Here is a 13,156-nt window from a genome sequence, read left to right as displayed (position 1 = left end):
CTTTGTTTCATTTCTTTTTATTTAGTTTAGTCACATTTCTTAATTTGCAGTTCTTTTGCCAATCAGTTGGGCTGCCAGACTTAATTGCCATACCTTTTGCCTCATCCCTCTCAACCATACAATTTTTCAATTCCTCATTAATCTAAGAGGATTTAACAGTTTTTACAGTCCTTTTCTTAATGGGCGCGTGCTTATTAGTAGCTGGAATAAGTAGTTTCATAAATGCGTCAAGTGCAGCTTCTGGTTGCTCCTCATTACACACCACAGACCAGCAAATATTCTTTACATCATCAACATATGAATCACTTCAAAACGTCTTGTATGACCTCTTATACACCATTAGGCCCGGCCTTTGGAACTTTGGTTTTCCTAGATATGGCTATTATTATATGTAACGATAATAGTATTAAAAAATGCTGGGATCATATGTATTATGACCTTTTGGTACCGGTATACTGTGCAACACCACTAGTTAGTAATTATCTCACCCCTCATTTTCCCTGTGACTCCATTTCCCAGGATTCAGTGTGGGGCGTGAGCGGGACGGGCTCTCAGTCTCGGTACCAGTCGAACCACACAAGCCTCCAGCAGCAGGCACGTTTCGAGACCGTCACCTCAGGGAAGAAGAAGAAAAAGCAGAAGATGGTCCGGGCAGACCCCAGCCTGCTAGGTGAGGACAAATACAATTATGCATTTTTTTAAGGAGTTAAGAGTATGACAGTAATTTGTTATTGTATCACCTTCATTCCTATATCACCACTTGTAATTGATACAGCCTTAACCTGGCAACTCACAGCATCAATTGATAAGAAGTGCTCTATCGTTTAACTGTTTGACATTGACTCTAACGCAACTTTTCCTGTTCTCTCCCCAGGTTTTTCTGTGAACGCGGCGTCTGAGAGGTTGAATATGGGCGAGATAGAGACGGTGGAGGACTTTTAAAGGGACCGCTCTGCCGCCACTGACTCAATCCGTTTTGAACAACTGTCATTTTACCCGCCCACGCGTTCCGTCCCCCACCTCCCAATCCCTTTACTTTTCTTTTTTGATAATGCATCCTCTTTCTGTTCTGTTTAAGTTCATTTAATGTTTGTCATTGGAAGCTGGGGATGCTTTCCAGTGCCAAAGGACCCCAACCCAAAAAACATCCCTAATGAGTATTTTGCCCTATGGGAGACCGGGAGAAGGCTAATGACGCAGCCAGACAATCAAACGGAACATTCACGCAATGAAACATTGAATGAACTGAACAAAAAAATCTATGAATTGAAATCTAACTTCTCTCGGAGAAGAGAGCCGAGCTAAGGGGATGAGGAGGATGTGGATGTCTCTCCCTGTCTATGGTCGGCTGTTTAGTTCCCTCCTAGTCGCTGGTGTCTGAAAGTACCCAAAAGAGAGGCCATTTCCTGATGCAATCATCTACCCATGGAATTTTTTAACGCGTGGACATAAGGGTGGGGATGCGGGGGGATTTTCGGTGAAAAAAAATTGGCATTTATAACCCTTTTTGTTTTTTATTTATTGAAAGTTTTTCCTCCCCCTTCCATTTTGTTAAATTTTCCCTCCTCACTCCTGTTTTCTGCCAGTTGTTTGTGGATGATGGTTGCGTTGTAGGAGCTAAGGATGTGTGCCCGCTGATGTCCTGTTTTAAGGACATGTTCAAAAGTTCCAAGTAGTTATCCATTTCTTGTAAAATACTAGGCTGTTTAAAGAATAAACGTTCAATTCTGCATCTGTATTATAATATATGAAAATGATGAACTACTGGAGTCATACTTTTCTATTGCGGTATGAAATAAAACAGTCTCTTGTGTGGGCTGTTCACACCTCTGTCTTTTGTATGAATGAACAACTTCAAAATACTGAAAGTGTATCATTTTGCCTTCTTGCCTGCACAATGTTTGTACTCCCAGCCCCCTCTGATGCCGATGCACTGTAGACAGATAAAAAAAACATTGAAACTCTTTAGGAAATTTGTTATCCTGTGTAAGATTCAAAGTTGTGTATTTATCTCATCCCAGTCACTGAGTTCAAATACTACTCTAACCCACCTCTGGTGAAGCAAAGCTCATATCTTCTCACAACCTATAGCTATCTCCAAGTGGCAACCTGACCTCCCATAACCTCTTACCAGTACCACAGATAATACTACCCCCAATACGAACTTTTGTGAAAAAATACCTGAGTCTGTATCGATGATGTCTACCAACTGGAAAGCATGGGACGATGGACTGAGAGGCCTGGGAAGCTGTTGGGATGGTGAGTTTTCCTCTCCACGTAGAAGTTTCCCGTAGGTAGATCTAGGATCAGCGCACCCTACCCCAGTCCTAACCCTAACTGTTCAGGTGGAAACGGTTTAACTAACCTTTAATCAGCATCTACGGGTATTTCCTTGTTTTTCTGAGGAGTATGAAGTGGGTGGACCCTCATCCGAGGTGTTGACAAAGTCTGCACTGTCCAGACACTTCTGTCTCCATACACAGTCCCTCCTCCCCCTCTTTCACCTCTCTTCCCCCTTTTCCTTCACTCCAGCCCTCACTAGCCCATGCTTCAGGAGCTCTGGAGACTCCCAGTCCAGTCATCCTCCTCACAGACACAGGAAACATGGCCAACTGCAGCAGCGTCTCCAGACTCGTCCTCATGGCCCTCCTCGGCCTCTGGGTAGCCACCCTCCACTCAGGTAAGCTCCCTGCCGGACAGTGTCTCCCCTGGTTTTCCTTGTATTAGTCATGGGAAGGAGTATAATATATGATACATAAGTCTATTTGGTCTTTACGTTTCGAATATCCCAAGTCTGAATGCATCAAAAAGTTCACACTACGGTAAATGTATTTATTACAATGTTATGAGTGTGTTTAGACATTGCCTTTAGACATCACCGCAAGAGGACAAGGGTTGGAAAGTTTGAAGGGACAAGGGTAGAACACTGGTTTGGTTGTTTAGTCATCTGTAGAGATGTGGATTAGAAATAAGTGGGTGTGCTTGTGAAAAACAGACTCAAGATTTGCAACCAGAAATGCAGGAGTTGTTGGAAAGTTGAAAGGGAAAAATTTACTCCCTGCTTTTTCTTTTGCTCCAACAAGCACATCAACAAGTAGTCTAATATTATGTGCAATTTCAGTGGCATTCAAATTTTATTCAAATCGACGTTCTACTTTATTTCAGTGGACAAATAATCAGAATATTCTAGGTATTTTTTCTGAATGTTTCTCATTTCAGTGGACATTGGGTAAGTATGGTCATATTTAGCTGTGCTCAAGGTGTGTGTGTACGTGTCATTTCCCCCCACTATTGACCTAGAGGCCCTGTTGCGAGAGGCCTTGCACTCTAAATGATGCAGTTGTTCGCGAAAAGGGACATTTAGAGACTGAAAGCTAGTCTTTGACGAACACGGTGACTCACTTGCTTTCATAATACCTCATGTTTTAGAACCTTTCTGAAACAGAATATTGGCGCAATCTGGATGTGGTTTCACTCTGCCAGGTGTCGGCAACCTTTTCTATGTGCTTCTTTTTAAGGTTTTGTCATTTTTATAGAGAAAATTGTTAAATGTGAGAGGAGCTTATCAAAGTAAAGCTCACAGCTGACATTTTAATTACTTGCACTGATGAAATGGTTAAAAATGACAGCAAGTACTTGGAATTTATTTGATGTCCCTCTTAACAGTGTAAGATTATTATTATTATTATTTTTTTACAAGAACCCTCTCTGTGGGTGTGGTCTTCCAGCGAAAGCTGATTCTGTATGTTGATCAGCAGGAAGTCTCACCCTCTCGTTTAGTTTTTCTCTTTCTATTTCCCCTTGTTTTTCTTTCAATCTTTCTCCCTCTGCTTTCTCCATTTCTCTTTCTCTCTCCCTCCATTTCTCTGTCTCTAGCTCTATATCCCTCCCATTTCTTTGTCTATTTTTCTTTCTAGTCCTCTCTCGGTTTACCTCTTCCTCTCTCGTTTACTTCTCTCTCTTTCTCCCTTCAATTCGCTCTTGTTCTCCTACTCTCACACTTAAGTGATAAGCCTAAGGAGAGGCATGGGAATGAAGGGGATTCCACAAAGCTGAGGATTGTGAGGGCCTTAGGAAAGCAGCACTGAAGGCCCTACGGGTCAGGGCAAGGGTTAAAGCCATAGCAAGCCACCAGAAACATGCCACTTTTTCCTCCAAACAATGACCTGTGCACAACTGGCAGTAATCAGTGAGTGGAACATTGAAAGCAGTGTGCTTGAGATGACAATGTCTTGTCGGAGAGTCTGACACTAGAATGATAATTACACACCTAAAGGATTTTTAGGTTGAGCTGGTTGGTTTGATGAAGTCTTCCCCCAAACGGTGACCTGTACAACACTGTTGCTTGGCATGCCCCAGGACAATGTTTTTTTATTAATTTTTATTTTACCTTAACTAGGCAAGTCAGTTAAGAACAAATTCTTATTTTCAATGATGGCCTAGGAACAGTGGGTTAACTGCCTTGTTCAGGGGCAAAACAACAGTTTTGTACCTTGTCAGCTCGGGGATTCGATCTTGCAACCTTTCGGTTACTAGTCAAGCGCTCTAACCACTAGGCTACTCTGCCGCCCCGTTTTTGTGACCAGGTTGAGCTTTTGACATCAATGTCATGCCGGAGAATGTAGCGCTAGGATGGCGTTGTCTGTCGCTAGAATGATTTGTTACACACCTGTATCATCGTAGGATGAGCTGGATGGTTTGATAGAGGTTTGGTAGACAAGTGTTGAGGTGTTACTGAGCTCACCGTTTCTTTTATCTACGTTTACATGATCAGTTTAGCATTTCAACTTGGAACCTTGTGCATTGTTTCTTTTTAAAACTGCACTTCCATTTATGATTTGTTCTTTTGATAATTTTGTGTTTCCTGTACCAATGATATGCATAAGATTCAGTATCAGCACCACCACATTATCAGCACCACCACAATCTGTATTTGATAAGATCAGCAAATCTCAAAGATAACCCATGAGACTTCTGTCATGGCCGGAACACAAGCTGTTAACTAAACCGTTTCCACCAAATCTTCCTTTTCTCATTTTTATTTCTGCTCTGAATCCTGACCTATCCAGCTCGTTCTTCTCTTAGTGGTCACGAAGAAAAGAAGACGACGAAAGAAAAAAAAACAGTATTTGGACCCAAACAAAAGTACTCCTATTCTCCTCTTCCAGAAAACCAAGCCCTCATCTTTTAGTGGTCGTGGAAGGGAAGTAGATAAGGACAGAAAGCTGTTTAGAATTATTTGGACGCAGCCATAGTATACTGCCTCTGTACTAACCTCATCTGTGTTTCAAGTTGTATTAGTCGTATGTACAGTTGAAGTCGGAAGTTTACGTACATTGAGGTTGGAGTCATTAAAACTCGTTTTTCAACCACTCCACAAATTTCTTGTTAACAAATTATAGTTTTGGAAAGTCGGTTAGGACATCTACTTTGTAATTTTTCCAACAATTGTTTACAGACAGATTATTTCACTTATAATTCACTGTATCACAATTCCAGTGGGTTAGAAGTTCACATCCACTAAGTTGACTGTGCCTTTAAACAGCTTGGAAAATTCCATAAAATGATGTCATAGCTTTAGAAGCTTCTGATAGGCTAATTGACATCACTTGAGTCAATTGGAGGTGTACCTGTGGATGTATTTCAAGGCCTACCTTCAAACTCAGTGCTTCTTTGCTTGACATCATGGGAAAATCAAAAGAAATCAGCCAAGACCTCAGGAAAAAAATTGTAGACCTCCACAAGTCTGGTTCATCCTTGGGAGCAATTTCCAAATTCCTGAAGGTACCACATTCATCTGTACAAACAATAGTACGCAAGTATAAACACCATGGGACCACGCAGCCGTCATACCGCTCAGGAAGGAGACGTGTTCTGTCTCCTAGAGATGAACGTACATTGGTGCGAAAAGTGCAAATCAATCCCAGAACAACAGCAAAGGACCTTGTGAAGATGCCGGAGGAAACCAGTACAAAGTATCTATATCCACAGTAAAACGAGTCCTATATCGACATAACCTGAAAGGCTGCTCAGCAAGGAAGAAGGCACTGCTCAAAAACCACCATTACAAAAAAAAAGCCACACTACAGTTTGCAATTGCACATGGGGACAAAGATTTTACTTTTTGGAAAAATGTCCTCTGGTCTGATGAAACAAAAATAAAACTGTTTGGCCATAATGACCATCGTTATGTTTGGAGGAAAAAGGGGGAGGCTTGCAAGCCGAAGAACAGCATCCCAACCGTGAAGGGGGGGGGCAGCATCATGTTGTGGGGGTGCTTTGCTGCAGGAGGGACTGGTGCACTTCCCAAAATAGATGGCATCATGAGAAAGAAAATTATGTGGATATATTGAAGCAACATCTCAAGACATCAGTCAGGAAGTTAAAGCTTGGTCGCAAATGGGTCTTCCAAATGGACAATGACCCCAACCATACTTCCAAAGTTGTGGCAAAATGGCTTAAGGACAACAAAGTCAAGGTATTGGAGTGGCCATCACAAGCTCTGACCTCAATCCTATAGACAATTTGTGGACAGACCTGAAAAAGCTTATGCGAGCCAGGAGGCCTACAAACCTGACTCCATTACACCAGCTCTGTCAGGAGGAATGGGCCAAAATTCACCCAACTTTTGTGGGAAGCTTGTGGAATGCTACCCAAAACGTTTGACCCAAGTTAAACAATTTAAAGGCAATGCTACCAAATACTAATTGAGTGTATGTAAACTTCTGACCCACTGGGAATGTGATGAAAGAAATAAAAGCTGAAATAAATAATTCTCTCTACTATTATTCTGACATTTCACATTCTTAAAATAAAGTAGTGATCCTAACTGACCTAAGACAGGGAATTTTTACTAGGATTAAATGTCAGGTATTGTGAAACTTAGTTTAAATGTATTTGGCTAAAGTGTATGTAAACTTCCGACTTCAACTGTACAGGATACAGATGGTATACATTGTCCAATTACATGCTTAGTTTCATGTTCCTTCTCAACAATACAACAACAATAAGAAATGGTAAAAGATAATTTGAACACAAGGTAAATGGCTCAGTAGAATATAATACATTTTTTAGCATAAGTATAATACAGGAAGGCACAATTTATAGTCCAATATTTAGACTATAATGTATTTATAGTCCAGTGATCATTGAAGTAAAGTACACAAGAAAAGGAAGCTGTTTTACAGTAATGGGACGCAGCCATAGTACACCTTCCTGGCCGACTTGTGGCCTTTACCAGCCTACAGGTGGTGACGAGAGGTCTGCTATAAATTCTGAACCTCACAAACAAACAGGATATTTGTAGCTATCGCCCTGTGTTTTGTCACAAGGGGTGTGGAGCAAACCCCCACCTGGGAGGCAGTCAAAGGGGTGAGGCGAGGACACGGGCACAGGCAATGCCCCTTTTGGAGGTGGGCACAGCCGCAGGACTAGGTGCCCGGGCAGTGTGGTGTTCACATACACCCGTTTGCAAGCTCTGTCATCTCTCCAGGCCGTGTGAAATCCTGACTGGACTGGAGAGGTCAAAGCCACCAACGTCTGTCTTTGTTTTTAGTGTCTGAGATCAGCCTTTTCCTAATGTCTGTGGTTCGTTGACATGTCTAGGTCACACTACAGTAGCTAACAGGGAGAAGAGGCACATAAGACTGAGATGGCATGTTCCGTCATGGGTTTTCAGTGAGGTAGACTTCGGATGTGAGGCAGATTAGCTGTGTAGGTTAGCGGAGTTTGGACCTGTTCCTCTGGGCGAATGAGACATGGAGGGATGCCCTAGCTTAACTGCAAAACCATGGAAATGTTCACATAATGTCAATGAGTGACAGAGAGCCTATGGGCTTACTCATACTAGATGTGATACCCATGTTAGTGTCTTGTCACAGACTGGTTGTGTGTAGACCAAGGTAGAAGGGTTTGGTAGACTGGTATTACCTGAAACCGGTAGCGAGAACACCTTTGGAAACTGCGTCATGAGAATAGATGCAGCTCAGTGTTGATCTGTGGAAGATGAAAGACAGAGGATTCAGCTGGTCAACGGTAGCACTGCGGTCAAATCTGGGAGCCATTACTGGAAATTACGGAGAAGCAAATTTCTCCTGCCCTCCTTGATGAGGCAAACAAACACCAACGGAAAAAAATATCACAGCGCTTTTTCGCTCTCCCCGTCTTCATTAAACAAAGCTGTCCAAGGAGGCACAGCCTTTTTACACACACACAGACTATTTGATAAACAACCTTGTTTGACATCCAGTGCCCGGCCATTCTAGGGGCTGGGGCTACTGTAGGTTTGGGGCTGGCTGGCCGTTACCGGTTGGAGCCTGCCTCTACTGCAGCCGTGCAGCCGCCCTCCCTGAACGCACAAGCTGCCTTTTGTGCCATGGGCTGAAGGCCTCATTGATTGCAGGGCTGGCCAGAGGCCCAGGGCTCTGTACCTGCAGCCAGCCCCTGCACAGGAAGCCACATGCTAACACGAGTCAACACACGCAGCAGAAATACTCACCCCACCCGCTTGCCCGACCTATACCCCGCCTGGGTAAAGGCCGCAGTACACAGGCCATCACTGAACTCTGAAAATCTCCAAACCAAGCATTCCCACTCACCATAGCTAATACCTTTTTATTTGATCATCTTGAAAATGCACAACCAAATGTATCAGTTCAAAAGATTGTCTGAGTACAGACCGGAGTACACAGGCCATCATCAACAGGGTTATCTATCACGAGTTTGTGTGTGTTGTTGGAATTATAAGTCGTAATGATGGGCCACAATGGACATAAGTTGTTGGACATTATTCTGTGTTTATTGTTGGTAGTTGGAATTGAATGTTCTAATGCGGGAGACAATCTTTTGAAGTGATGTGTTTGGTTATGTGTATTTTCAAGATAACTTATTAGCTATGGTGAGTGGGAATGTTTTGGTTGGGAGATTTTCAGAGTTCAGTAAGGTTATGAAGTTTCGAGTAGGTGTCTTCATAGCTGGAAGGTAAATATGTCTGTTGTAAATAGCCTAGGTGTAAATATGTTTGAATGGTTTTGTTGGTATGTGAAGCGTGAGCTTGGGTGGGTTGAGTCAGTGAGTGAATGGGTGGGCTTGTGTGTGCATCATACATGCGTGTGTGTGGACGGTTTGTTTTTCTTTGGAGATTGGGATCGAATATTCCCCGTTCCGTAGATTCATAAAAGCACGGTCGCTCAGCTGTGCGCTTAAAGGGGAACGGTGGTTTACAGTTAGTTAGCTGGCGTTCTCAATCCTAGTGTTTCCATTCCCCTTTAACACAAGCCATCGGGGACACAGTGTTTCATGTTGCAGTTTAGTCAATTTAATTGGCCGTATCCAGAATCCACTCTTAGTACTCTTGAGCCTTCCCTTCTACTGGGGTAACGCCAGAGACAGCTTTTGTTTAAGAGATCTGGATTCCATGGGTACTATGAAGGTGTGAAAAGTCACATACCACCTCAATGCTAGGACCTGTGGAATGTAGGTGAGAGGAGTGAGAGACGCAGGAGAGACTGAGAGAGGGGAGATGAAGGGTGGAGAGAAGAGCGAGGTGTGCGGCGGAGTTGAGCGAGCACACAGTGGAGGCTACCTGTACTGTGTACAGATAGTGCTGATCCCCCTACAAAGACTTCCTTTCAGGGTCTAAGGCTGCTAGCAGAGCAGCACAGAAAGCTAGTAATTGTTCCACAAATTCTGTGTCTTTTTGAGAAGTGTAACATGGGTAAAAAAAACAAAACAATTTCACCGCCATTTTAATATTCTGTCATAGAGCACATGTTCAGCTTCGTAAGAAATGTTTTCCCTTTTCGAGAGGTTAAATACTACAATTACTGTAGTAAGTGCCAAATAAAGTCACAGGGTTGACTATTTGTTTCTCAAATCCCCCTGTGACAGAGGGAATGGAAGCTTGTGTGCAACAGGGAGTGGCAAATGAATGCAAGCTTCACAAACCAAATGACATTGTTAACATTTTTCCAGCCTGTCTATCTATGGGTAACAGGGTTGACTTGTTATTCTTGAACCGCTCAGTTTTCCACCACAAAACACCAGGAAATGGTAGAACCAGCTCATCTGAAATCAGTCTTCCGAAATGACTTTTGTCAAAGTAACAAAATATCTAGGGCTTTACAATGATGGTGAAACTTGGAGACATTTTGGGATTAAGTGGGTCAAAATCTTCCTCGAAGTGATAGGGTTGACGGAGGGACTTGTCAAAATGCAGATTTATTGAATTTTCCGTGGTCTATATAAAAGGACACGTCATTGAATATCATGAATTTAAATAATGATGCACAATTTCTACTTAAAATATCAGAGACGCAAAAAATAGGAACTATTTTCGTGGAATGAACCACTAGCTTAGCATCTTTCCACTGCAGCGTCAAAGACCAGGGCTAACATATAGCTCTGTAAGTACTCTTGCTTACACTCACAGCTCTGTCCCTCACATTAACAGCCGCCTCACCAGCAAAGCTACTCCTTAGACAAACTATTACGTGTAATATAACAGTTCTCATTTTCAGTTCACACTTTTACCTCAGGGTTGGTTTTTTTATATAACTAATAGTAGCTGAAACTGAAAGTGTAGGGAGTTGCATGTATGACTGAGCTTGTTGAGTTATCCTTAGGGAAATGTTTTGTTGAACCAGTTAGTCCCATTGAGGTCAGAATGTCTGTTTTCCAATGGACTCATCTTTTCCACACTTTTGCACTACAAATATGTACAAAATGCTACATTTAAACAGTTATAGACTCTTTAACTATTTGAACAAGCCCAAATTGTAAACACACACACACACACTGTTGCACTGCTGTTGTTCACAGAGACTGTGGCAGACCCCACACCTACTTTACAAGGGGACAACCAGGACACGCTGTCCGGAGAGGGGGCATATGAAGTCACCACCAAAGACCCCTTCCAGGATATGACAGAGAGTGTGTTGACTTTCGAGTACGAGGACACCACCCACTCACAAGCCGTGGACGAGGAGGAAAGTGAGACATTTCCCATCACCAGTTAAATAATTTTAGAAATGTTATTCATATAAAGATTTTGGGTTATACCCAGAGGATTTAGAAAATAGTATATTCCGCAAACATTTGCATGTGAAGAGCCATTGACCAAAGCTCACTGGTCAGGTTATTTGTGTCTGTAAATTCACACCACAACCCCTGAATTGGTAATAAACCATACCATTGTAAAGTGTATCGAGACTGTGATGATGCACTTGAAATCAAATTCGACCTTGACTTGACAATCCTACTTTATACTCGAGTGTCAGGTTGGTGGCCTAACCTCTGACCTTTGCTTGTTGTGTGTTCTCTGTGTGCCCCTGTATCCAGGTGTTCTGGGCCCTGGCGCCATCACGGCCATCGTCATCGCAGTCGTCCTGGGGGCTTCAGTCCTCCTCGCCCTCATCGTCATCACACTCAGGAAGTTTACTGCTTCCTAGAGCCACTTCCTCCTCTTTCTTTCAATCTCTCTCTTTCACTTTGTCACTTCCATTCATCTATCTTTGTTTTTCCCGTTCTCTAAATTTTCTCACGTTCACTCTGTTTCCCTTATACACACATATTGTGAAAGTGAAACCCTCTACAACTCTGGATGCTATAATGGTATGTGGCAGGTCCCTTTGGCCTTGAAGAGCAACTGACAATGAAATACCTTCAGACTCTAGCTACTATAATCATTCTGTTCTTGTTGGCGCACATGTCCACTATTACATGCTGGTAGTTAGGATTTGCCCCTAAGAGGACATTCGAGACTGGCAGGTTCTTCCAGTGTAAAGTCAGAGCTTTAATACCATTGAATAGTGAAAAATAAAATCCCTTTTTATTTACTTGTAATGATCTGTAGTTGATAATTGTGTGCCCAAATGTTTTGTGGAGCTTTGATTTGTTTTTGCTGATCTTTGTAGAAGGGATTTTTTTCTGCCGGTTGTGTTGTGTGTTGCTTGTATCCTGTCTCTGTCTGTCTTTGTGCATGAACGGGTGTGATGATGAATCCACCATGTTCATTACGTTGCTGAGTGCCTACACATTTGGTTAAAAGTTAAGTGTTATTGACAGTACAATGAAAAATAAAATGATTTACCAAATGTACTATACAGAATTCACTTGTATGGTCAAATGTTATTTTGAATGATCATATCTCATGAGAGAATATTTTCACAATGCACACAATGTGCTACCTTGTATTGGCAAGTAGTTTATTTAAGAAACGTTTGCCATTTTCCATTGGAACAAATATATTGATAGTGACCCAAAATTATAATATTTTAAGATGAAAATGCTGGCGTCGTCAATAAATAAACATAAACAGGGTCATTTGTTTGTTTTTACCTGCAAAACGACAGAATGACTGTTGTGTTTGATGTGTTTTTGAGGGGGATTGATGGGAAGCATTGTATAATATTTAGATTTTCTCTGTATTGCTCTTGCGTTTTACCAATCAACTAACTAATGCTTATGTAAAACAAATATTCTTTAAGGTAATATCACCTGTTTGAACTATGTTTTATATTGTATAAATCACTTCCTACAACCAAATATTAGTCTTGTCATTTATTTAAAATGTATATGGTTAATATACTAGTACACTAAGTTTCTGTAAGGCAGAATAGAGGGCTTCATTCATCCAATCATAATACAAACAGGTGGTGTCATAAGTTATTGTATTGGACTGACGCAATACCCACTGACGAGTGGAAGTCACTCGCAGGTGCCGGATGTGCTAGTCAGCAGCAGGTTTGACGCTTAGCGAAACTGGTACAAATGAGTCATGGGAACACAATAATAATGTAAAACTGACCCTTGTCTGTGTCCTGATGACATGTGTCTCTTCCAAACCAGAACCCGTAGGGACAGTTCTAATCTGGAACAATGATGGAAAAGGTTAGAATGGCACACCAGTTGCTAGGGAAAAAGTAATGGATTATCATTCAGTCAGTCAGTGGTATAGTTGAGCAGTGGAACAGGAGAGATTGACCTCATCACTGCTTGTATTTATGAGAGGTATTGACATGCTGAATGTACCGAGCTGTCTGTTTTGAATTACTGCCACACAGCTTGACACCAATGCATACCCCACAAGACATGCCACCAAAAGGTCTCTTCACAGTCCCCAAGTCCAGAACAGACTATGAGAGGCGCACAGTACTAC

At 42.1% G+C, this 13,156-nt stretch overlaps 2 protein-coding genes across 5 annotated transcripts in view; both read left to right on the top strand.

Annotated features, from left to right (window-relative positions):
• Positions 1–1,830, top strand: part of gigyf2 (GRB10 interacting GYF protein 2) — a 45,401-nt gene extending 43,571 nt beyond the window's left edge. For all 4 annotated transcript variants that reach the window (XM_029704634.1, XM_029704635.1, XM_029704633.1 and 1 more), the window contains exons 27-28: positions 520–670; positions 875–1,830. In XM_029704634.1, the coding sequence (XP_029560494.1) occupies positions 520–670; positions 875–942 (219 nt within the window). In that variant the 3' untranslated portion in view covers positions 943–1,830. The remainder of the gene's footprint in view (positions 1–519; positions 671–874) is intronic.
• Positions 1,831–2,155: 325 nt separating this feature from the next.
• Positions 2,156–12,543, top strand: LOC115156857 (protein SNORC). Its single transcript, XM_029704636.1, has 4 exons — positions 2,156–2,259; positions 2,533–2,680; positions 10,819–10,989; positions 11,338–12,543. The coding sequence occupies exons 1-4, from the start codon at positions 2,257–2,259 to the stop codon at positions 11,445–11,447; spliced, it is 432 nt and encodes a 143-aa protein (XP_029560496.1). The 5' UTR covers positions 2,156–2,256; the 3' UTR covers positions 11,448–12,543.
• The last annotated feature ends 613 nt before the right edge of the window (positions 12,544–13,156 follow it).

Source organism: Salmo trutta, chromosome 21, assembly GCF_901001165.1.
Source record: "Salmo trutta chromosome 21, fSalTru1.1, whole genome shotgun sequence".
Lineage (NCBI taxonomy): Eukaryota > Metazoa > Chordata > Actinopteri > Salmoniformes > Salmonidae > Salmo > Salmo trutta.
The sequence above is the reverse complement of the archived record's forward strand: the minus strand, read 5'-3'. Positions and strand labels throughout refer to the sequence as shown.